A 24,861-nucleotide genomic window follows, 5' to 3' on the forward strand; every position below is an offset into this window, starting at 1 on the left:
AGTTCTTTGTGGGGACAAGCAATTCTTCTTGGACACAATATTGTTAGGACTTTGGAGAATCATTCAAATGCAAAGCATATAAATGCAAAGTTAAAATAATTACTGCTTTTCTGTTTCAGTACCGCACGAGAAATAACGGCAGTAATAGTTATTAGCTACATCTCTGGTCTTTAGTAGAAGTGGAATTTATTACGTGTATAATCAGGGCCGTATTTAAGGGGGTGGATTTTTAGGGTTCAAATCGCCTCCGAAATTTTTTAAAGCTGTTCCAAAAAAGTTTTTTTGTTTTACTTTTTTTGTCGAAAAAATTACTATTTCTATTTTATTTTTTATTTATTTATTTATTTTTCAATTTCATTTGAAAAATGAATTAATTTCATTAAAGAATTGTACAAACTCAGTGCTTTATCTGCAGAATTAATTTTTATTTTAGTTATTGCGAATATTCTTTCTTACAAAGCAATACAGCGTTTTTCTTCAAATTTAGAATATCTGATGCAAGACAAAAACATAAAAATTCTTTTAAGTTAAAAAATTCAAAAATCTCTCTTTACATTCTGTTTCTTTGTTGACTCTTTACATTCTGCTTATTACTATCTGTAAAAGGATATTTCGTTTTGGGTTTGACAACACTAACATTTTAGGATTGGAAGAAAGAGAGTGGCTCATTTTCTCAACCATGGATTCTCGTCGCAAAGGCGAGGGGTATTTTTCTGATTTTTTGAAAAATATATAATATTTTATGCATCCTTTCAAATTCCTATGTTATTTTTTATTATTGTTTGGAGAACATATATTTTACAATGAAGTTTGCTTGATATTTCATCGTTTTTTATATCTAAAACATTAACTTCAAAAATATTAGTCCGGAAAATTGGACGTATCATAACTCTTAATTTTTTGCCTACAATCTTGAAACTTTGTCTATAAGAGACTCTTTACCCTAGTACATTGTGTACCAAATATAAATTTATTTGGTTAAGTATTTCATAATTCCAACTGAAGGGGTTAAGGGACCCAACGACCCAAGAAATTGAGGGGGAAAAAAAAAGAAAAAAAATAGCACTAAGACTTATTAATGTTGCAAATATGCACTGCTGGCCTCTCGGGAGAGGTCCTACAGATTTTCTTCCAGGGGGTCAAAAATTTATAGATCCAGGCCTGAGTGTCTACGTCAGATTTCTTTCCTTCATTTAATTCTTTAATAGATACGCCATCTTTTAGACTTGCTCATGTTAATGCTCTTTAAGCAGCCTCCCCCTCGTTTAAATTACTCTTTCATACGAAAATATATGCAGATGAAATCAAATTTTATTGATGATAGATTTCAAGAAAAATATTTGTGGTAAAACTCTTCACGAAACAAAAATGTGGTTACGAGCCTGCTGCATAATAGATCGGTAAATTGTGCGATTATTTGCGTCACATGTGTGAACATTTGATAACTGTAAAGAAAGAACTGTAAGGGAAGAATTATGTGGGAAAGGAACAACAACAACTAATTAGTTTCCGAATTGATGTACTAATGTGATGGGCTTACCGTTTAATATGTAAAAAGAAAGAAGTGCAGAAGCGGAGCTTCCGTGAGCTTCGAACGTATTATTAAATAAATTTAAGCGAAATTTGATGTTCAATATAAATCTCTAATCGTATATAGCTGAAATTTTGCAAAAATATGTTTTAGGTTAGGAGATATGGTATGGTCCCTAAATGGGAGACTTGGCGTTTAATGGGGATAACATACATATTCCTGCCACTATGTTGATGCTTAAATAATTCCTGGCTAAATCCAATTAGAAAGGCCTAAATTCATTTTATGTAACTAATGCAGCTAGTTATTGGTACTTTAAGTACATATTTACATATTCAAGCTTTAAAATGTTGAACTTTTAAGTTTTCATGAGACCCGAAGCTATAAATTTTGGGCCCCCTTACAACAAAAGCTGTGGAGGCTTGCCCCAGAGGCTAGCAGTGTATATTTGCAACATTGATAAGTATTATTATGCTAGTTATTTCCAATTTCTTGAGCCGTTCGGCCCCTTATGGTCAACTCCCCCCCCCCCCTCCGCTCGCACGTCACTCCGGGTCTGGTTTTCATTCTTCTTTCATTCCTTCTTTTTATGAATTTTTGTACAAAAAAAGAACTTTTCCCACACATTTTACTACCTTTTAGCAAAAAGCCTTAGGATTTTCATACACAAAAAGAGAAGAGGTTGGTTTTTTCTATTAACCATGTCAGGGATCGAGCAACGGTAAATGACAATGACCGGAAGATCTTATAAAATGGAACTAAGATATTTTTGCGCTCCCTGACGGTGTATTTGTGTATTTATAGGCAAGGGTTTTTTTTTTTACAGTCACCATTTCAGTTGCTTTGTAACATGTTTGATGACATGATTTATGCATCATCATAATGTTTTTAGAGATAAATGTCCAGCGTGCTTCACATTGAGGAATTATCAACGGTTATAGTTTCTCCGATTTCATCCAACAAATTACGATAAATTGTAAACATGTAAATTGGGACAGTTATCGCATTATCTGTGATCTAAGCGATTTCCATTAAAGTTTTTTTTTTTTCCTCAACTATCTAAACAGAATTGGGCAATTCAAAAACAAGTGAAACTGCACTCATCTTCTTGTTTTAAGATTAAATATATTATTTTAATATTGTTTGAAGCTCGTAGCAAAGTCAAAAATTCTAACGACATTTTTTATTTAAAAAAATATGTGAAGAAATTTCTCTTTTGAAATTCAGCTTCCTTATTGAAGGGGGAACCCTCAAGGGGGAGGGGAGCATGGCGCTGATTGAGCTACAAAATATTTTCAGGGGGGGGGGGAGGAATAGTTTTAAAGGGAATTTTGATCTCTTTTTACGGGAATCTCTTTCGTTATCTGTAGAAATTCAAAGGGATGCATCATCCTCCTTAGGGAGGATTGGCACCCCTGTTTTTCCAGAACTTTCTTCTAAACGAATGGAATGTCACTTGTTTTGATAAAAGCACCTGTTCTTGACCTTGAACAACAAAAGAGTGTTTACAATGAGAAAATACAAAGGGGGCTATATCTTCAACAGGAAAAAAGGGGAGAGTTCATTCATGCAAAATAGGTAAAGACCATTTCTACTAGGCATGACTTGCTCTGCTAATTAGAACCCGCCAAGACTCCCATTTTAGGATTTCAGTAAATAAAGTCCCATGAAACTATTTTCAATTACTTTTCTTGGCCCCTGTTTGTTGTGATTTGAAAAAAGGTCTATTGAACTTCATATTCCATGTTTCTAATTTCCTGCATTCGCATTAATTATTTTTAGGGAATTTTTTTCCCGTGTAATGCAAAAACAAGAAATTTTTGCAAAATTTAAAATTTTTTTCAAACAAAGAATCTACATTCCAAACCTTTTTGAAAAAAACACCAATAAAGTTTCGTTCTCTATCATTCATTTTTAAAAATTTCAAAATTATATCTTAATTACTTGATGAAGACAAAAATCTTAATTGAAATTTCCCAAAGCGGGAGAATTGGCGCTTAATGGGTTTTAATGTAACAAAGCATACATGTTTAAAAATTGACGATTTAAAGCAATAATTTTTAAGAAAAAAAAATCTTGCAGCAACATGAATCTATGTGCTGCATTAAATAATTATAATGCAATAGAAATTTCTCAAAATGGATCAAGCAAATTTAAATATCGAGAAATTAACGGAAGTATCAAGGGAAAATAATTTCTTATTTCACTACTAAAGCAAATATAATAAATTAATAAAAAAAAAGGACCAAAAAACCACACTATTCAGTTTGATTAATTATTAATATTAGTTATACTTTTAAATAAGTACAGTTGGTTCTCTGTTTAACGACGCTCTATTTAACGACGGCTTTTCACGGCCCCAGATGGTCCACTTTAGTTTAAAAAGCATTCTATTTAAGGACGATTTCTGCTTCAGGACGATTTTTTGTGGTCCTTTGAAAGTCGTTAAACAGAGAGCCAACCGTAATTATACTTTTAAATACTGCAGGTTATATATATAACATCACTTAAATAACATACACATTTTTTAAAGTCATATTCGTTAAATATGGTACATTTTGAAATTTAGCTCTTGACTAATCAACAGACAATAAATGAAAGGAAAATACTTTCAATGTCAAAATCAATGTTTTATTTTGTGTAAGTATTTTTTAAGTTTAATTTTCTCTTAGCACTTAAAAAATGATTCTTTTTTAACTGTCGTTTTTTAAATCTCATTTTTAAATATTTATGTATTTTGCGTACATTTTATCAAAAATCAGCAAGAAGAAAAATATATGGGTGTACCAGACTGCAAGTGACATCGGAGTACTACAGCGAGTTTGTAAACTATGTACAATCGGGATGCAATCGAGCCCGCTTAAGGCTGTTCCGGTAGAAAAACATGCTAAACTTGACTCTTTGGGAACAGCGACAAAAAAAATCTAATCGCCGGATTGCAATGAAACTTTTTACTATATCAGATGAATGTGTAAAAAACAACGTGCATGAAGTAAATTGCTGCTGAGTTACCTACATTTATCACAAAATGATATTAAAAAGTACTTTTTGTCAAATATGAAATATTTCTCTTAAACACATTCATGAAAAATCATCTAAACACAGAGATTCGAGATTTTTTTCTCTGAACCATAGAAACAATGTAGACGCATTGCAATTGAAACATTTTGTAAATATCATTAAAAAAATTTTCAGTGCTCACGTGTTCTGAAACTTACTCGATTTGTCCACTAATCTTATAGTTGCCTAAAGTGCCAATAGATGGCGTCAAAAACTCGAATAAGTAAGGATACGTGAAATTAAGGTCTATTTTATTAATAGTTCGGCTTTTTTCTCATTTTTATGCTAATAAATGATTCCATATGGACCATAAACTTTCTGTAACAAGTTTCATTCCTTCATATTCTTCATAAATCAGTCTAGATTTTTTTTTCTCTAAAACCAATTGTTCGTGATCGCGTGGGGATCCCGCCGGAAAAATATCGCCATCAGTGAGTTTTGCAGATGAACTAGATTTTTGCAAAAAAGTGAGGCTTTCCATGCGTGTGCCTGAAGTGATGGCCAGTGGTATCGGATGTCAGTGCTTGTAGCTTGTGCTCGAGGCGGCAGAGAAAAAGGGGGGAGGGAGGACGTCCCTGTGTGTATTTTCCGTGTTGTTAGAAACAGGTGGGTGAACAAGAAGTGGAGGGTTGGCCTACGAGTGCTCGCCACAGAATCTTTCCTAATCCGCAATGAATATCTTTCTAAATTGACGCAACAGAGATCATTAAAATTTCGTGATATTTTATTTCAACAACGATTTTAACTATTTTTCAAGAAGTAATTAATATTTTCTAATGTTAACGAAGGACAAAGATGATCTGAAAATAGTTCTTATTTAATAAAAAAACCTTGCTCAATCCATTTGCGCAGGTGTGACATCTTTGTGCATATATTTGCCCTTTATAACAAAGAGCAAAGTATTATGTATGATAATATATGAACTTTCAAAAAAAAAAAAAAAAAATTGAACTTGAAAAGTAAAGATTTTTACATATTGTGTGCGTACGCGTAATAGGCTCAAATCATTACCTTGTAAACACGAAACTTTTTTAGAAAGTAGGTACTTCGTATATTATGTAACGTTTAATGATTTTTATATTTGAATGTATCAGAATTTAAGACAAAGCTTAAAATTCTGGGAATAAATTGCAAATACAAGCATAAAAATGTCAAATTTGTGCAAATGGATTAAGTAAATCTTCATCTCAATTTTATACTTTAAAGTTTTAGACTTGGAAAAGTAACAGATTAAGTAAACATTATATTGATAAGCGTTTATTTAAATTGCACAGGAAGTATTATAGTGTGATCCGCGAGTTACTGACCATCAGCCAGTAAGTTGAACTAACTTGTAACAAAGGTTTTGATTTGACCATTATGAAGGTTACGTACGATATACTTACAGAGACATCTAGAAGTTTTCAAGGAAGTCACTTTTCTTACTGGTGTAAATTGTTATCAGATAAAATGTTGAATCACCTTTTTCTAGGTTAAATTTAATTTTACTGGTTCATTTATTGAGATATGCTGCTCAATGCTTATTCACAGTGAAGGAAAAAAAATGCATTTAATAACTATCCATTTATGCTGTTTGTTATTGAAGGTTGGTCGATTACATGCATTGATCTAAAATGCCTTCAACGCCAGTAATTGACAAACACGATCTACCTGTAGTAATGACATAGTTAAATGCTAGTTTTAAAGCTTTTTTCTTTATACCAAAATAATTACAAACATTTTTATGCTAAAGATATGAATGTGTATAGTACAACTTTTATTGAGAAAAAAAATATTTTAACCATTAATTGACTAGCTTGGTTAATTACTAATGCTCCAGATCAGCGGTTCCCAACCAGCATGTTGTGACTTCCAAGGGAGTCGCGAAGAATTTCTTATAAGAGAACACATTCAAAAACATATCATTAAACAGTTTAAAAACTAAAATATGTAGAGGAAAAAAATCATTTTAGAGAAGCATCAATACTTGAGCGTAGTGGCGAATTTAAAGAGCCTGATGATCCCTCAGCATTATTACATTTTGGTTTACGGACTTGCATCCCTACAAATTGCCGCGAAAGAGTCGAAAAAAACCTCCCTATAACATTATCTAAAATTGTCTGAAAGTTCGTTTTTGGAACTTCAATATCGAATTTTTTTGTGAGACAGTCTCTTAACCCCAACCCTCATCCTGAAAGATGTCATGTAATTGCGTTTTCAGGACTTAATTTTGGAAATATTTCGAGAAGTTCCTAGAACCCTATCCCATTCCCTAAAAATAGCAAAGAAATGGATTTTTAAGCTTTCAATTTCGGAAAAATTTCACAGGAGTGCCTTCTATTCCTTTTGCATAATTAAAGACCGTACAAACATTCCTTTTCAGGATTTAAATTTAAAAAAAAATTCCGGGTGAGGGTCTCCGATCGTTTCGCCTTGCCATCAAAGATAATCTACTATTCTATTTCTGAAACTTAAATTTCCAAAGTTTCCTTCATATTACCCCCAATCATTTCTCCCCCCCCCCAATCACTAAAACTTGATTAAAATACGTTTTGGAGACTAAAATTCCGGGGGAGAGGCTACCTATCCAAACATTTGCCTAATATTTAAAGGAACAAACAAAAAATACGAACAAAAAGACTATTTTTTTTAAAAATATTTCTAAAATCCAGGGGGTTCCAATGGCCCCTCCTCACCCTGATTTCCCAAATGACGACCTGAAATAAACTTTGAAACGAAATCCAGGAAGGATAGATCGTTTTATTGATTTTTAAAATATTTTTGGGGGAATACCCCATTGAATCTCATTTTTTGCTACATATTTTCCTGGTTTTCACCTCTCTAGCCCTTCCGAAGAATGCTCGTAGTCATAGTATATATTCCATTCTCCTCCAAATAAAAATGATGACAATCAAATGACTACTCATCATCGAAGGGGGGGGGAGTTCACTAATCTTGCTAAAACAAAAGGAAAAAAAAACAGTATTTAGTTAAAATTTCATCACGTTTGGGAAGCAGAGAAGTGCTTGAACTAAATCCAATAAGTAACTTTTCTAACTTGGTTGTCCGTTTTCTGCTCAAGTCATTGTGGCAAAACAAGACGCATGTTTTATTCTGATCAACGTTTTGAATACAACCAACTTTAAACTATAATACTCAAAAATATACTGTCGTGAAATGTATGATAAATTTACATTTTCCCCAATCAAAATTGAACATTTATATCTCTCATATACAGTCGGCTTCCGCTCCAAAGCGATTCAACTTACGCCAAATGCCTATAACGCGAGTTTTTCTCGAGTAACGAATGTTAGAACTAACGCTAATTTCTCACCCACAACACGAAAACTTTTGGAAAGGAATCGTGGCGCAAAATGACGGCTTCGCTATTTACTACTAAATATTAGTTTCGTGAATATACTTTCATCCTTTTAGCATCACTAACTGCTCTAGTTCCCACCCAGCGCTAGTCAAAACATCGCTTTGTTAGTGTGTATAAATAACAACTCCACAATTTTCTTTTAATATTTTAAATTCTAAATATGAAAGGTGATGAAATATTCTGCACCAAAGCACGCTGTTTCATGCTATGTTTGTGAAGATAGAAGGAAAAAGTGAAAATTTGTGACAAGATAACGAATTCTTCAACGCTTGAAACTCTAAAAAATGGTTCGAAGGCAGTGGCGGATTTACCAGGGGGGGGTGGTGGAGACTACCGCCCCCTCCGTAACTGTCATTTTCGAAAACCAATAATATGGAATTAAAGGAATTACTAGCTTTCGCTATTAATTTCAATCAAGTACATTCCACAAATTTGCTTTAAATCAAGTTGAGACAGTGTAGTCGAAGATGGACAGCATTACCCACTTTTTAATTTGAAACCGAAGCTCGCCCCTCCCCTCTTTTTGAACATTAATAATTTTTATATTTCTATATGTATCTTCCAACCTTTTTCTTCCATGGACTACACTATACTGGTATGATGATACATTTTGCTATGATTTAGAACAGTGGTTTCTAACCCTGGGGGTGATAGCCCCCAAAAGGGAGATTTAACTCTTGAGGGGGCGATAAGTTTGTGAGGGGCGATAGGGGGTGATTAAAATTTAAAATACAGGCTAAAAGGGGGCAATTGATTCCCTCCCCCCTACATAGTGGGTTGAGGGGAGGAATATGGCTTTCACGTTTTTCAACCGCCACCCCCCTTGAAAAGAATGTAAATCCGCCACTGATCGAAGATAGCACAGCAATACTGTATAGTACTATTACAGTGTAGTGCTTTATTATTACTGCATACTGTATATGTATCGTACTGTTTTTTTTTTTTTTTTCATGTCTCTCTCCCCCATTGATAATTGATATTGTGCATCGTTTGAATACTGCTGTTTTTTTAAAAATACGGTAAAAATTCAGCTGTTTATGCAAGAAACGGTAATATATTGTTAAGAAATGGTCTGGAACAGTTTAAAGGGTGTTTAAAAATGTCTTAAATAATTGGATAAGTTAATATAGTTAGTTTTTTTTTAATTATAAAATGAGAAAAAGCTTACTGATGATCAATTGGGTGACGGAGAATTAAAAACAGCAACAATAGTGATAATAATAATGAACAGAAATTTAAAATTAACTTTAAATTTCTTTCTATTAGAATTATGTTGTCTGAAAATTAATTTTTTTTCTCTCTTTTTTCTTCAAGTCCTTATTCTATTATACCCTTCTCAAATAGTTTCAATTATGCGTGCTCAGTCATTTAAAACGAGGGGCATCATGACCGGATAATTGGACAGTTCGGGCAATTAGAGTTTGGATAACTGGAATCCTACTTTGATATAACACAAATGTAATGTATCTTCAAATTCAGAAACCTGTAATTCTGTTATGGGGGAAAAATTCACTTCAGAGAACTCATAATTTAAAAACATTGATTTTATTTTTAAAAACCATTTTTCGTGAAGTTATTTCTGAAATTAGATTTTTTTGGAGTTTTAAATAATAAAAAATGTAATAAACATCCGTGGAATGACACAACCAATGATTAAAAAAATTATAATAACGAAAATTTAAAAAGAATCGCCGTTTTTGGTTCTGAACCAAAAATGGCCGCCAGGGGGGGATTTTGGAATGCCTCCCCTTTGTAAAATTTTTGTTTATACAATGTCTACAAGCATGCCGAGTTCCATAATTTTATCACAATTTGCAGTTTCTTCCCCCGTAGCCCCCGACTATTTCCAAGTTAGGCGAAAACTAAGATCGATCTCGGGGGGGGGGAAGCTGTTCCTCCCCCTCTTTGCGCGACTGGGCCCTGTTAAATGCCGTAAAAAACTATGTTTTCTTCTCCAAAATTTTAAAAGATTCGTACCACCAAGTTTTCTCTGTAATTCCATGGTAATTTTTGTGGACCTTTGTCATGAACAAAAGGTAAAATTCCTCGTAAAGATTAAAAAAATGTGACCTTTCAAAGACAATTTTCTTTTAAACTGTCCAAGTCTGATTTAACAAACTTTCCAGTCTTTTCTATTACTATTTAGCAATTTCTATAAATGCAGCATGAAGGAAACAAAAAGCTTCTAAAGATTAATATTTAAAAAAAAAAAAAAAACTACATTAGATTGACAACTTTTATTAGTAGATTTAATAGCCAAAAAGAAGACATTTCTAAAATATGTTGCGATAAATTTACCGAAGTTTCCGCGGTTAAAAAGATGAACCCTTGGTTTAACGAAATCATTTCTGATCTAAACTTCAAATCGAAGCAAAAATGCTCTCATCTCATTTCTCTGCAGCGGTTTTGTTTGCTTTTCCGATTCCTTCGCGCTGTCAATGCCTGAAGGCACTTGAGGGGTGTGTTTCGAACAATGAAAGACATTCCTCCCACTGACTCCTCTGAAGAACAATATCTCCTCCACACAAATTCCGGTTTGTCCCCTTTTCTGGATGTCGCGTAAATCCTGTCAGTTGTAAAACTAGTTTGCGGCTAAAACGTACAACGAGCATGATGCTTTCGTCACAACCAGGGTGCAACATTTTGCGCCATCTATTGGGTAAAGGGAGATTTTTTCATAATATTCTAATAGGCAGTTTATTCCATTTTCTAGGATAAAAATAAAACGCATCAACGGTATAAAATACTGAAGTTTTATTATATTAAATGGGATATTCTTTTAACCGATATCGACGTTGGAGAAAAGAAAAGAAAAAAAAGAACGCCCAACGTGGGGCTCGAACCCACGACCCCGAGATTAAGAGTCTCGTGCTCTACCGACTGAGCTAGCCGGGCAACGTAAGGTGTTAGTTTTTTATTTTGTTAGAGACAGGAGAGAAATCAGCATTGCTGCCTATGTAAAGCTCCCGGCGTTTTCACTTTTTTTTTTCTTTTTTTCATTTTCCGCATCATTCATACAAAAAGTTACAAGTTGGACCCTTTTAAGAGATTAAAATCAGATTCATCAGGCTGTTTTTAGAAGATGCAATCTATTGTTTTTATTTCTTATTTTACGTCGATTATTTTATTCTTTCAAAATTCTTCAATGTATATAACTTAATACAATGAAGTTTCTTTTAGTCCTTATGTTTTCTTTTCTTTTTTTAGAAAATATTATTTCCCAGAATTTTTTTTTTTTTTTTTTTGTGAATAAATATAGTTGTACGCGCTTTTTCAGGATTTATACAAAATTAATTTGAAATGAGAAACATAGAGAGCTAAGAATTAGCCGCAAGAGGAATTAAGAAAACTGGAGAGACAATCAATAGTTTCTGTGAAGAAGTATACATTCTGAAATCGGAAAGTTTAAAGAACTGAATTATTTCTACCTAAAGTTATTTTTCTTTGTTTAGTTGTAAAATCAACTTCTTTAAAATGATAATTGGTGCCTCAAGCTATAATATATTGCTGAATACAGAAACAATTAAGACATTAAGTGTCCCAAAGGAGCAGTATAATTTGAGACAGTAATTATTTTTTGTTTTATTGTCAAGGGATATGTCTACACATATATACCTTGCCCTGAGATAAAGTAGGGGAATGTGGGACAAAGTGAAAGAGTGAAATATTTACTCCACTTTTAGTGCCACTTTCTTAGTAATACGAATATATTAACTATGTAGTAACATATGTTCGGTGCAGTCGAATTAATTTAGTTAATATTTAGCTTATTTGTATTTTAATATTTTTCACAATTAGTCAAGTGGATGGAGCAAAGTGAAGTAGTTCAATTCGTTTACTCACTTAATCATCTACTAAATCACTTACGTATTCATTTATTAACTAATTTATTTACATTCCTTCATTTAATAAGTCACTTATTAATTCATTCTTTCACTTATTTTCTTATTCATTTACTATTTTATTCACTCATTTATTACCTATACGATAAACACAAGAAACTAACAAATTAATTTATTTATTTATTAGTTTATTGTTTCATTATCTTTTCATTTATAATATTATTTTTCTATTTGCTCATTATTTTGTTGAAAAATATTCTTCCCAATCGAATAGAACATGTTTCATTTGAAAAATATTTAATTTTTCACTTTGCCCCATGAAAAAAAAGTGAAAATTTTCCGCTTTTGTTTTTTTTTTTTTTTTTTTTTTGAAGGCGCACTTTTACTACGAAAGAGTAAAAATGTTTCAATGCATTTTTATTATAAAATACAATGTTCTTTCTTCACATAATTTTTAAAACAAGTTTCTGATTTCTTCATTTTGGAAAAGCTCAGTCATCTTAACCATTTCACTTTGCCCCATATTCCCCTATTACGGCTCTTCCTAAAAATAGAATACTTTTTTTTTCGAATTAAAAACATGTGATTAATATGCTACGAAAGGTAAAAGTTCAAAACTGTCCCAAGTATGCACCCCGTTTCGTTAAAATTGAAATGAATTTAAGTCATAGAAAGCTGTATAGTTTTCTTTCTTTACATGTGACAAACGTTGCAATTAAAACATAAGTACAGGCTTCAGATAACGCACAGAAAGTGATTTTTTTTCTTACTTTCAATGAGATTTTTAACGAAAACGTATTTACAGGCTTCAGGAAACGTGTAGGACAGTAAACTTGCGATTATCCGCGGGACGGATTTATCCGTGAGTCAATCAACATTAGAAACAAGTATCGCAGCAAAAAGCAATTACTAAGGGGTTTTTTTTGGCCGAAAAATTGTAAATTTAAACTCAGTTGTTTGCTTATTTCTTCTTTTTTTTTTTTTTTGCGCTTTCTTCATCGTACATACACTTGTTCTTTATTGATTTTAAGTTCTGTTGTGCAAAAATGCAAAACATTTTTTACTGTACTGTACATATTTTCACTGTTTGTAGAAAATATTATGTATCAATGCAGCCAAGTTTTTTTCAAAGAACAATTTTTACCTTATTAGTCCCTCATTTTAGCCTATTTGTGGTTTATCCGCAATTTTTTACTATCCATGGCACTTGCAACGGATAATCGGGAGTTTACTGTGCTTGGAATTAATATCAGCGCTAATGACTGCCGGGTAGTGAAAGTGCCGGGTATGAAGTACTTGCTGAAATGTTTCCCTAATTATTGTGAAGTATATAATAGTCCAGTATGCATAGTTAAATATGAGTGTGCCACTGAAAGTGGAATTTTCCTCTCCACCCGTGGTATAGGAAAAAATAACTCTAAAGTTCTAGAAAACCTAGCATGACAGCATGACTAAAAGAACATACTGATTTTAAAGATTAAAAGAGAAGACCATGTCGTTTAATTCTCAATAGCATTTGAGATTGGGCTATGAGTTTGAGGAAATTTGTTTTATCCATAAGTATATTGACGAAATACACCCATTTATTTCAAACGTTCTGCTGCGACGTTCTTTGAAACAAAAGGATTCCTTTGGTAGCGAAGCTCGTCTATTTTAGCTATTGTAGCTTTTCTTTCCAGAATAAAAATTGCCAGTTAAACAACATTTGCCACACAATGAATCTAATTTTCAATTTAAAGCAGATCATTTTTCTTTATATTTTCAAAGGCAAAAATGCATATTATGGCATATTGATAAAACTATCAAACTATTACCCGTCAGAACAAGTGTACATACGGCATACAATAACCCACTAATAACTGCAAGATATCTTCTCCTTCTGCCTGCTACAATCAAATTAAGTTTTTTTTTTTTTTAATCATAAGTAAAACTTATCAATCTCGAAAGTTAGACTCAATAACAACTTATTGAAGTACCTCTAGCTGTCTTGGAGGTATGAAATTATCATCATTTCATTTCAATTAACAATTGAATTCCTAAATTCCTTGTCTCAGATTTATCTCAATCGTCAGTGAAAGGAGCATGTTTGAAGAGAAAAAGTTCAGAGAACAGGCCTAAATCCAATATCAATAATTTCATTTGTTAGTTATACATATATAGCAAATATTTGTGGCTAGGTAATGTTTTTCTACACATTGATTTTATGCATCGATATCTTCTCAATCGTCAGTGAAAGGAGCATGTTTGAAGAGAAAAAGTTCAGAGAACAGGCCTAAATCCAATATCAATAATTTCATTTGTTTGTTATACATATATAGCAAATATTTGTGGCTAGGTAATGTTTTTCAACACATTGATTTTATGTATCGATATCTTCTCAGATAAGTGATTTTTTTTATTAAGTTACTGAATCCACATGGACCGTCACTGTAATACACATGACCTATTAAACATGATGTTTGTCTGAAACTACTTGAAATATATTAATGAAGGATAATAATATTATTTTCTTCAACTGGATTTTCTTACAAAAAATGAGCCACAAGTTTTTAGCCAGATTGAAAGATTTTTTTTGTGGATAGCAAAAAAAAAGAAAAAATAATAACTTTTTTTTTTTTTTGATGTATTTGTTGAAGTTATCATTATTATTATTGTTTTTGAGATATAAATTTTATTCGCAATTTTTCTTTAAATAAAATTCACATTATACCAGTACATTTTCACTTGTTTTTGCATCGTTTAGTCTCATATCTACACTGCTCAAAACAATAAGGGGAGCACATGGTTTTAACAAAATTACGCAAAGATGCATACTAATAAGTAACATACAATGAATAATCCATAATTTAAATCCTACCAGAAAACGGAAGAAGAAAACTTTATATGCAAATCATAGTTCATGACGTCAAAAACCAGAAAAAGGAGATAAGGGCAGAAATCGGGATGTTGTAGAAAAGTCTGTTTTATTGCCGTAACTGTGGAATTTGATTACGCAGTATTTTTTCTTAGACAAGGTTAATTGAGGTTGTCTCAACAATGTGATTTACCGGAATCCATGACATGGCGTGTCATAGGCAAACTGGAATCTGGGCAAACATAACGTAGTATCGCAGACACTGTTGGAGTCTCCAGAAGTGTTGTTGCAAGGCTGTAGAATCGATTCCAAGAGACAGGAAATGTTAGACGTCGACGAGGGCAAGGTCGGGCACAAGCCAGTACAGCAACTGATGACCGGTATATACTGTTAACAGCCCGTCCAAACAGAACAGAGAATGCTACACAGCTGCAAAGACAGTTGCTCTTGGCAACAGGACGAAGGATGTCAAGCCAAGCAGTACGTAATTGGCTTCATGAGGGAGGGCACTATGCACATAGGTCAATGGTCTGCATTCCGTTGACCCCACGCCATCGTGCGAACCGAAGAAGATGGGCTGCTGAACATCGAGATTGGGAGCAACATGATTGGAGCCAAGTGTTATTTACAGATGAGTCCCAAATCAGTCTGGAGTGCGACATCCGACGTGTTCTGGTATGGAGGTACGGGGTCACTCGAAATGACCCGGCATTCATTCGTGAAAGGTCACAATACAGATGAGTTGGTTGGATGGTATGGGGTGGAATCAGCATAGGCGGACGTACGGACCTGCATATCTTTCGGAATGGCACTTTGACGGTCCAAAGGTATGCAGACGAGATACTGTGACGTTATGTCATCCCTTACGCTGGAGCCATTGGAAATTCCTTTGTTTTCCAGGATGATATTGCCCGACCGCATAGAGATCATCTGGTGGAGAACATGTTTCAAACTGAAACAATACAGTGTATGGATTGGCCAGCGTGCTCTCCTGACCTGAATCCAGTCGAGCATGTTTGGGACATGCTCAGAGGACGAATTCTGCGCGACCAAGGCCGCCTGTTACTGTTCGAGACTTGGAGATTTCACTTCTTGAGGAGTGGAACAGTATTCTCCACAGTCAGATCAAAAACCTCATCGCACCCATAGTAAACAGGTGTGCAGCAGTCTTAGCTGTTCGAGGAGACCATACTCCCTATTAAAACTTATGCATCATGTCTAAACAGTATATTTTTTCATCGTTTTCATATAGCCAAATTGTTGCCCTAGATAATCTATTCATGTTTTTTTCCATATTTTCCAAGAACTAAAGCGTAATTCCATTTTTTTTACCTTTTTTTTTCTGTATTGCGCATTGATACGTGTGTACTATCCATTGTTTGCCAATATGTGGCTGTCTCGCACGGTTTTCTTCACATTTTTGATTGCTCCCCTAATTGTTTTGAGCAGTGTAGTTCTTTGAATTATTGTAATTTCACTCCATAAAACACAAAGAAAATGCTATTGTTCTGAATTTTATTTTAAGTTTAGAAATCGAAACCAGTTTCTTCAAGTAAATAAAACAAATACTGCTCTATATTCTGGCAAAATTTTAAAGTTGTCTGAATTTTTCCTCATTTAAATTTTTGTGCCTATGTAAAGGGGAAAATTATCAGTTTACAAAATGTCACTAAGTTTAAAACTAATTTTGAAGACAAAGTTGTTAAAATACAACTTCAAAAGCAAGGTATTTCTTTAACGATACTTAGCATGTTATTGGGTAGTTATTTCCTTAAAGAATGAGACTAAAAATTAAATGCTTAATTATGAGAAAACTGAAATATTTTCAGTTTTTAAAACTCGGTTAAAAGTTAACTATAATTATTTTGAAAATTTCACACAGATCAGATGAATTGTCCTACTCCATAGATTACAACAATATAAAAGTTTCATGTTTTGATTATATAAGTAATAAAATACAAGCCTTCAAAAGTGCAACAATTAGCAATTATGAGAATGCTGTTCAATTTGACCAATTTTCAATCGCATGTAATTATTAAAATAGAAAATATTAAGCCAAAATATTTTAGATATTTTCATATAGGCATAAAAGGAACCTGTATACAAAATTTCGTAAAAATCTGTTACCACGCGGCCACCACTTTTTTGTGAATTTTGCTCATTTCGTATGGAATGACCCTAGTGTAAAACTCAAAATTCAGAAAGAGCTGTTTGCAGCTTTGAAAAAAGAAAACCTAATGGACAAGATCAGGGGCGCCCCAAACTTGAATTTTGCGGAAGGTGGAAATTTTCAATGTGCCGAATGAAACTACGAATTGTACCGAATGATTAAAATTTTGCAGAATGGAATTCCAAAATTGCCAAATAATGTCATTTTTTCCGAATTGTCAAAGTTTTCCAAATAAAGAAATCTTTTTGGAGGTCACAGTGACCTCTCATTGAGGTGCCTCTGCACAGGATACTTTGAAACTGGAAAACATATCGTATTGGAAGATTTTTGTGTTCATTACTAAGACTCGGCAACAAAAGTACATAGAATATTTGAACATATTTCACATCAAAATTTTGAATGCCGATTTCTTAACATGCCAAAATACAAAAGCGTCTTAATCTCAGATTCTCATTCCCCCCTTAATAATTGCATTTGGTTAAAACTTTTGAACCGTTAAATTTTGAAACATTAAGTTTATCAGTTTTAAATAGTAAAAATCATATTCTTTAGTTGTTTAATATTGCCATTGCACCTCTTCGAGACTAGTTTTTGATTCTCAGCGTGTTTCGCAAAGGAAACACGTTAGTTATTTGACGAATATAATTGTGGAAGAATATATTCTAGCTTATTAATAACACTAGCAGACCTCTCATTTCAAATTCTTCCAAAATCAATGCATATTGTTTCAAAAACGAACACCATTGTGTAAAAACATTGATTTCTAAGGGGGCATTTCCTTCCTTCAAGAGGGGGCATTTGCCATGTGAGTTAATTGCCTTCTCTTGATCTCCCTAAATGACGGGCCCGAACACTAGCTTGCAGTAAAATGGTTCTTTTGCCTCCGAAGACTAATGTTTTTGCGATATTTATAGCCTGCTGAAAAATCAAATTTGAAGCCAGAAAGGCCCTACGATCAACCATTTATTTTTTGAAGAGAGAAGAAGGTTAATTAGATGTCAAATATTATATTTTCGATTATTTTTTTCGAAAGTGTAAAAATGTATGCATTTCTATGTTTACTTCATAACGAATTACATTTGAAGATTATTCTGTGAAATTTTCATCACTTTTTATGAAAAAAAAAGTGAGCCGTTAAAGCGACTCTCCTCGGACGTCTGCAAAACTGAAGTCTCTTTGCGGTGCCTCTCGTAACAGAACACAACACTGGATCATCTGAAATCAAAAACCAAAATGATTTTAATAGTTCTTAAGTTTTTGCAGGTAACAACGTCAAGTTTGTTTGTTTTCTGTATTTTTTTTCTTTAATTTGGAACAGAACTCTTAGAAGTTAAAATACCGGTTCAACATTTAAAAACATTTTAAATTTTGCTGCTTTAAAATTAAAATACAACTGAAAAAATAATTATAATTGACGTTGTTCCCTGCAAAATTTTATAAACTAATAAATTTATTTTTGCTCTTTGATTTCAAATGATCCAGTGATTAGTTATGAGGAGCACCGGCACAAAATTTTGTTTGTCTTGAGACGTCCGCTGTCAATGCTCATTTCTTTAAAAAACAAAATAATAAAAGCTTCACATATTATTCTTCAAATGTCTCTTTATTATGAAATAATAACAGAAATATATACATAGGATACAGTGGAGTAAAATGGGTAAATTTTGACCAATTTCACACTTAAAGTTTATCTGTTGCAAAATCTTATTATTTTTTTTTCCATGTTTAAATTTAATTACATTTCAACATTAGAATCACCTTAAACATGTTCATATGATTTTAGGAAATATTTTTAGGAACCTAGTCCAGCGACAAGGTTCAGGAAATTACGACATGGGTGGAGAGAGAGGGCTAACCAGAAGTGTGACACCACCAATTTTGGTTGAGACAAAAACATTTTTTGTTACAACATGCTTAAGCAATATAGCGTGGCATGTGACAAGGTGAAGGGAGAAGGTAAGATGAAGTGTGACACTTCATAAAAAAAGAGGGAGGGGTCAAATAGTTCAAAAAAATGTGATATTTTTGGGCAGCTCTTCATAGTACAATTTGAAATGACTGACACGCACATGTCAAAGCACCCACTAGAGTCAGGTGTCTCGTTGTTAGGAATCATTTTCTTTTTTTTAAATTTAAGTCTAACGATAAAATATGACTTAATTTTAAAATGTAGTAAATTGCTTTTTGCATAAAAACATCATTTTAACGAACTTTAAAAAAAAGTAGGGGGCTCTTTTTCCGGTTCGCTTTTTATTCAATACTAGCGCGCGCGGTACCCGCACGGCTCTGCCCGTAGTAGAAAATTAAAAGGTCATTTGGTTCGCCTGTATATTTACAAATAATGGATGATAAATTTCTCGCCAATTTGCTATGTTCATTTGCTCACCCATGTTACGGTTTCACGTTATGACAATTTGGTAATTTACTTGTCCACGTTATGATAATTTACTCGGTAACTTGCTCTTAAAATTGGAATAGAAAAAGACCGAAATCGAATTTTCGAAAAATCGGTGCACACCCTCATGCTACACTCTAATTTTGTACCAAATTTCATGAAAATCGGCCGAACGGTTCAGAAACTCTATGCGCATCACAGAGAGATATCCCGAGAGAGATCCAGATATCCAGACAAACTTTGAGCTTTATTATTAGTAAAGAAAGCGAATTGAAGAAATTATTTTTGAACGAACAGTTTTTTCTTTGAACGTACTGGAGAATTTATTCTTCAACGAATAAATTTTCTTCGATTGTACTGCGGAGAAATAACTCTTGATCTTCGTTGATTCTTATTCATTTGAGCCTTATCCATTTTTTGTGCAGACATAACCACAAAAAACTAGTACATTTTGAGAGAGAGATGGTAAAACAGGGATACATTTCCCACTGACACTTCAACAAATGAGCACTGACAATAAAACCACCTAAGGTGGGTTTATACACTTTGAGCATAGTTAGATTGCAGCATGAAACTCGTTGTCCCCCCCCCCTCTACACTGCTCTTCCTTGCGCTGCACTTGGGGCAATTTAATGGTTATAAGGCAGCTGTTCTTGCGAATTTGTGTTTTACCTCACTTGACAACTCAACTGTACTTTTACAATCAACCAAAACTATTATAATTTTGTATAGTTCTCAAAAACTCTGAAAAGAAAGATTTTTTAGAAGCCTTGAAACACCTGTTTGTCTTCATGTTCATACTGTGAATTAAATGTCTGAATGGATAGCAGTCAAAGAATCGGAAAAACTATACTTTTATTCTCATTGCTTTTGCAATGAATCTACAAAATATTAGTTGTTAAGTATTAAAATGGAAAAAGGCACCTAATTCAAGGGCTGGGTATGTAGGCATTTCGTAAAGAATTCATTTGATTTTCCAGATTTTTCCAAAATAGAAAGCACTCTGTTAAATTTCAATTCCATTGACAAGTTGTCACTTTAATTGAAGACAAAATTTCGGTCTTTACCACAAGTGAAAACGATATGCAGCGTATACTTGAACAAGAAGGCAACAAGCTTATGATAATAATGCATGCTTAGTAAGATTGAAGAGTTTGAATATTACCACTTTCAAACTCTAGGTTATTGACTTGACAACTTGCGCCGGTTATGATCTACATTTAAGACAGGCTACCATCTTCAAACTGTTTCAATGGGTAATTATAATATTAATGTACGTTCGGGTGTCAAAAGAATATTATCGAACATTTTTAGGAAAATTACAATTTGAGGTTAATAAAAACTGACTGCAATAATAATAAAAATAAACAAAATATCCTCGAAAGTTGAGTAACGATATGTAGTATGTCTGTTTCAAAATCAGTTTTCATTTTCCTTTTTTTAAAGTATAATATCCTAATCAAGTTCTCTAAAACATTTTCATTGGTCATGTAATATTTTTATATCTATGTTTGTTCTTGTAGGTATACCTGAGTTCAAGAAATGGTACTTGGATACTTCCCAGAGTCGGTCCATACGGATTACCATTTGACTATGCAATGTTAAGAAGATTTGTAACCGTTATGCAGAATTGTTTTGGTTACAAATTTACGAGTTGGTACATGGAGCATTTCCAACTAAATAAAAAATTTAACCATAATTTATACAATTTACGTCCTGTTTACCATGCTCTATCGAAAGATCCTGCAACAAATGACATTTTGCCAACTAGAATTATATCTGGTGCAGTAGTTACAAAAAAAGATATCAAATGTTTTACAGAAAAGGGTGTCATTTTTGAAAACGAAACCCAAGTTACTGAAGCAGATTACATCATTATGGCAACCGGCTATAAATGGCAATTTCCATTTCTTGAAGATGACATTGTAAAGGTTGAAGATGGAAGAATTAATCTATACAAGTGTGTTTTCCCACCTCAACTTAAACATCCAACCCTTGCCATAATTGGCTTCATTTTGCCATTTGGTCCAGGTTTTCCATTAGGAGAAATGCAGTGCCGTTGGGCAACTCAGCTCTTTGCAGGTAACTGCAAACTTCCAAGCGAAGAAGAAATGATGAACGACATCAAGAAGAGACACGAAGAAAATTGCAAGAGATATGCCCCATCGGACAAAATGACTATCAGGGTTGATTATATCCAATACTTAGATGAAATCGCATCGCAATTTGGAGCTAAGCCCAATTTATGGAGGATACTTTTTACAGATCCTAAACTATGGAGATCTCTTGCATTTGGACCATCTTTACCATATCAGTACCGGTTAGAAGGACCACATAAGTGGGACGGAGCAAGGAATGCCATTCTTACAGCTCATGAAAGAGTTCGATACCCCATTTCAGGAACATGGAATAAAAGTGAGAAAAAATCGCATACTTATGGATTTTATCTTAAGTACATTGTAACTTTTCTGCTCATGGCATTTTGGATGACGCAAAGTGAGACGTCGGTCAAATTTTATCTCCTTGCCTTGATGTTGCCATATTTAATGACTTGGAAAGGATTTTATAAGAAATGGTTTTTTAGTCTGATACTGCTGCCATTTTTCGTAACATGGCAAGGGTTTGTTGCAAGCTACTTCATAACTATATTTGCCCCAATTTTCTTGGCTGCTGTCACTTCCTTTTGACCAGTAGTAGTACGCAATAAACATCAATATATCATGCATCTACCATTTAAAAATTCATCTCCATGCGTAAAAGTTTCTGTATTTTTACGTTTTTTTTTTTTTTTTTTTTTTTTTTTTTGTCACATTTCATTCCACTTCACAAAATTTATAGTAGAAAAGATGAAATAAATTGAAGAACAAAAACTATCTGTATTAATCGTGCTAACAAAGCAGAGGCATCCATTTGCGAATCTTACCTAAGTTTCTGAAAAGGAAATTTAAAAGCTTTAACATCTTTATGAAACTATGGTAAAATATATTTCTTTGATCATAGATGTAATACTGAATGTTTAAAATATTTTTTAAGTGAAATAGTTTTTTTTTTTTTTTTAATTAGATGAAATTTTCCCAGATGTACTTTTGCCATTCATATTTATCCAAGTCTAGAAATTTTGAAACATGATATTAAGTTATTTGTATTCTGAAGTTCTCTAGTTTTTCTTTTCTTGACAGTATTCTAAAATGAAAAAAAAAGGGGGGGGGACTAGTTACCATGAAATAATATAGCGACATCATCAACTTTCAAACTATGTTCATGTTTCAAACCGAGTTGTATATCCATGTATAAAATGTTGTTTTTATGTTAATATATAACAACTCATGCTCAATAAAAAACATTTCATGCTCAATAAAGATTTGGAACTGTTTTATTTACACTACTAGCTGAATGTTAAGGTTTTTATGATACGTTTATTAATTCACGTCAATAAAATTTATTCTGTCACAATGATTTTTATTCTCAGAGAAAGTGTACATTACCTTGATTATTCTGAAACAAAAAAGTAAGAATTAACTTTAAAAAAAATTAATACAACCTTTTATAAACAAAACATTAGAATACGTGCTTTTAAATTTAACGTAGAAAGTTATTGTCCAAGTAGTAGCGTAGCTAGGGTGGGGCGGAGGGGGCGGTCCGCCCTGGGCGGCACTTTGTTGGGGGCGGCAATTTCACACATTTGATGTGAAAAATTCAACGTATTTTCAAAATAAGGAAATCATGCTTTTGATCTATTTTGTTCTTCTCTTTTCCGGGGAGGACCTCTGGACGCCGTTATCAAATGGGGAAATCTTTAAGAAGTCCCCCAAAACCATTCTCCGGTTGCGCCACTGCTCCATTCTCGTAAGATTTTCATTGCTTGCCTCCAATTGCGTTTATTCAATTTCGAAACATTTGAGGGGAGGAGGAGGAATTGATTTTGATTATTATTTTTTTTTTCCTTAAACCAGACGGGGGTTGTCCCGAGCTCAATCTTTTACCCTAACGTCAATAAATGAGAGCTTTTTGCTCACCAAGCAACCACTTCACTTTGAAAAGCTTTTCGCCAAACAGGATAAACAATTTAAAGGATCTATCCATATTTCTGAGGAGTTGAAGGTGGGAGGAGCTTCTAACGGGGCAGTAGGTGTGATAAGAGAGAAGAACAGGGAGGATGATAGTTTGACAGATACTTGGCGGGTAAACTAGATATCATAACTTTTTAAGGCTGAGGGTTTTTGGGTTTAGGATGAAGGCTTTTTTTTTGTGCGGAAAACTTAAAGGTTTTCTTGGCGGGGAAATTTTTACAACAGGGTTGTTTTTGATGAGATATGGCTTACTATTTAGTTGCCGAGGTATTTCTTTTATATATATATATATATATATATATATATATATATATATATCTTTATATATATAAACAGGGCTGCGGGGTCGGATGAAAAATGGCCGACTCCAACTCCGACATTTTAATTTTTTTTCCTAATCCCCCCCATAGGAAAGGAGGGAAACCCTAAACAGAGATTGAAATATAACTTCCTTTTTATGAAATTTTCGCGTTGTATTTTAATGTAAACCTAAGATGCATACAACGTTATAAGTTCAATTTGAAAATCAAATTATCCAATAGTTTCGATTTCTAAAGTGAGATCACTTAAATATCTATTTAAAAAAAAATAAAAAGGATTAATTTGCTCCCCTTTAAGGTTTAACAAATTGATGTTGCTTAAATCTTGTGCTTCCTATTTTTTAAAGCTGTAACTTGAGAGAGAAAAAAATCTTTTTTTGCGAAGTCAAAAAACTTTTCTTGAGAATAAACGATCATCCCCCCCCCCCGGTCGACACCTATCTGGTGAGTGACATCTCTACTTAATTTCAGTCTATAAAAATTGAAATACTTTAATTCTGAAAAATTTCTCCAATAATAAAGCTTAAATTTCATCTTAAAAATTTCAACGAAAATATTACACTATATTGCGGAGAGAGGTTGGGTACATGTACGTCTGGAGCAAATTTTGCACGAAATGCGGCGGTATACAGCTTTGTACGAATAGCTTTTACTGTACCTACATTTTTTGGAACAATTTTAATTTTATTGGCAGCTTTAGAATTAACCTTGATATGAATATTTGAGGATTAACTACAATTATTGAATGTTGAAACCAATAAATCATGTTCTGATTTTATTTTGTACTTTTTAGCCAAGCTTTCTTAAATAAAGTCTTTAGATTAAAAAAAAAAGAAAAAAAAACATTTATATTTTATCGGATCTTTTGTATTTTCGCTTTCGTACCAACACTTATTTGAACTTACCAAGCACCGTCAGAAGTTTCCCGACTTACTCAAGCGATGCCTTCCTTTTACTATTTTATAACTGAGATCGAGGTAAAAAAAATATGTTATTATTTTTATAAGAAAGTGATTACTTAGAAAATGTCAGGCAACAAAACTGTTTGCTGACAGTTGCTATCAGTTAATTAAAGTTAAAAAATAAGCAAGCAAGGAGACTGCGTAGGTAGCTGTTACAGAAAGTTCCATAAACAATCAAGTCAGATGGTTGCCACAATGAGTTATTTTCTTATTAGTAGACCTTTATACATGTAAGCAAATTAATTGGTAGTCAGTTTTTTAAAAATTGCAAAATTGAAGGAAAAACAGAAACCCGG

General features: G+C 33.1%; 1 protein-coding gene and 1 non-coding gene across 2 annotated transcripts in view; one reads left to right on the top strand and one right to left on the bottom strand.

Annotated features, from left to right (window-relative positions):
• LOC129218081 (flavin-containing monooxygenase 5-like) overlaps window positions 1–22,609 on the top strand; it is a 40,907-nt gene extending 18,298 nt beyond the window's left edge. The window contains exon 3 of the mRNA XM_054852278.1: window positions 20,737–22,609. Within this exon, the coding sequence (XP_054708253.1) occupies window positions 20,737–21,900 (1,164 nt within the window). The 3' untranslated portion in view covers window positions 21,901–22,609. The remainder of the gene's footprint in view (window positions 1–20,736) is intronic.
• Window positions 10,775–10,847, bottom strand: Trnak-cuu (transfer RNA lysine (anticodon CUU)). The gene has a single exon. It is a non-coding gene; the product is annotated as a tRNA-Lys (tRNA).
• Window positions 22,610–24,861: the final 2,252 nt, after the last annotated feature.

The sequence above is a fragment of the Uloborus diversus genome, chromosome 3 (genome assembly GCF_026930045.1).
Source record: "Uloborus diversus isolate 005 chromosome 3, Udiv.v.3.1, whole genome shotgun sequence".
In the NCBI taxonomy this organism is placed as follows: domain Eukaryota; kingdom Metazoa; phylum Arthropoda; class Arachnida; order Araneae; family Uloboridae; genus Uloborus; species Uloborus diversus.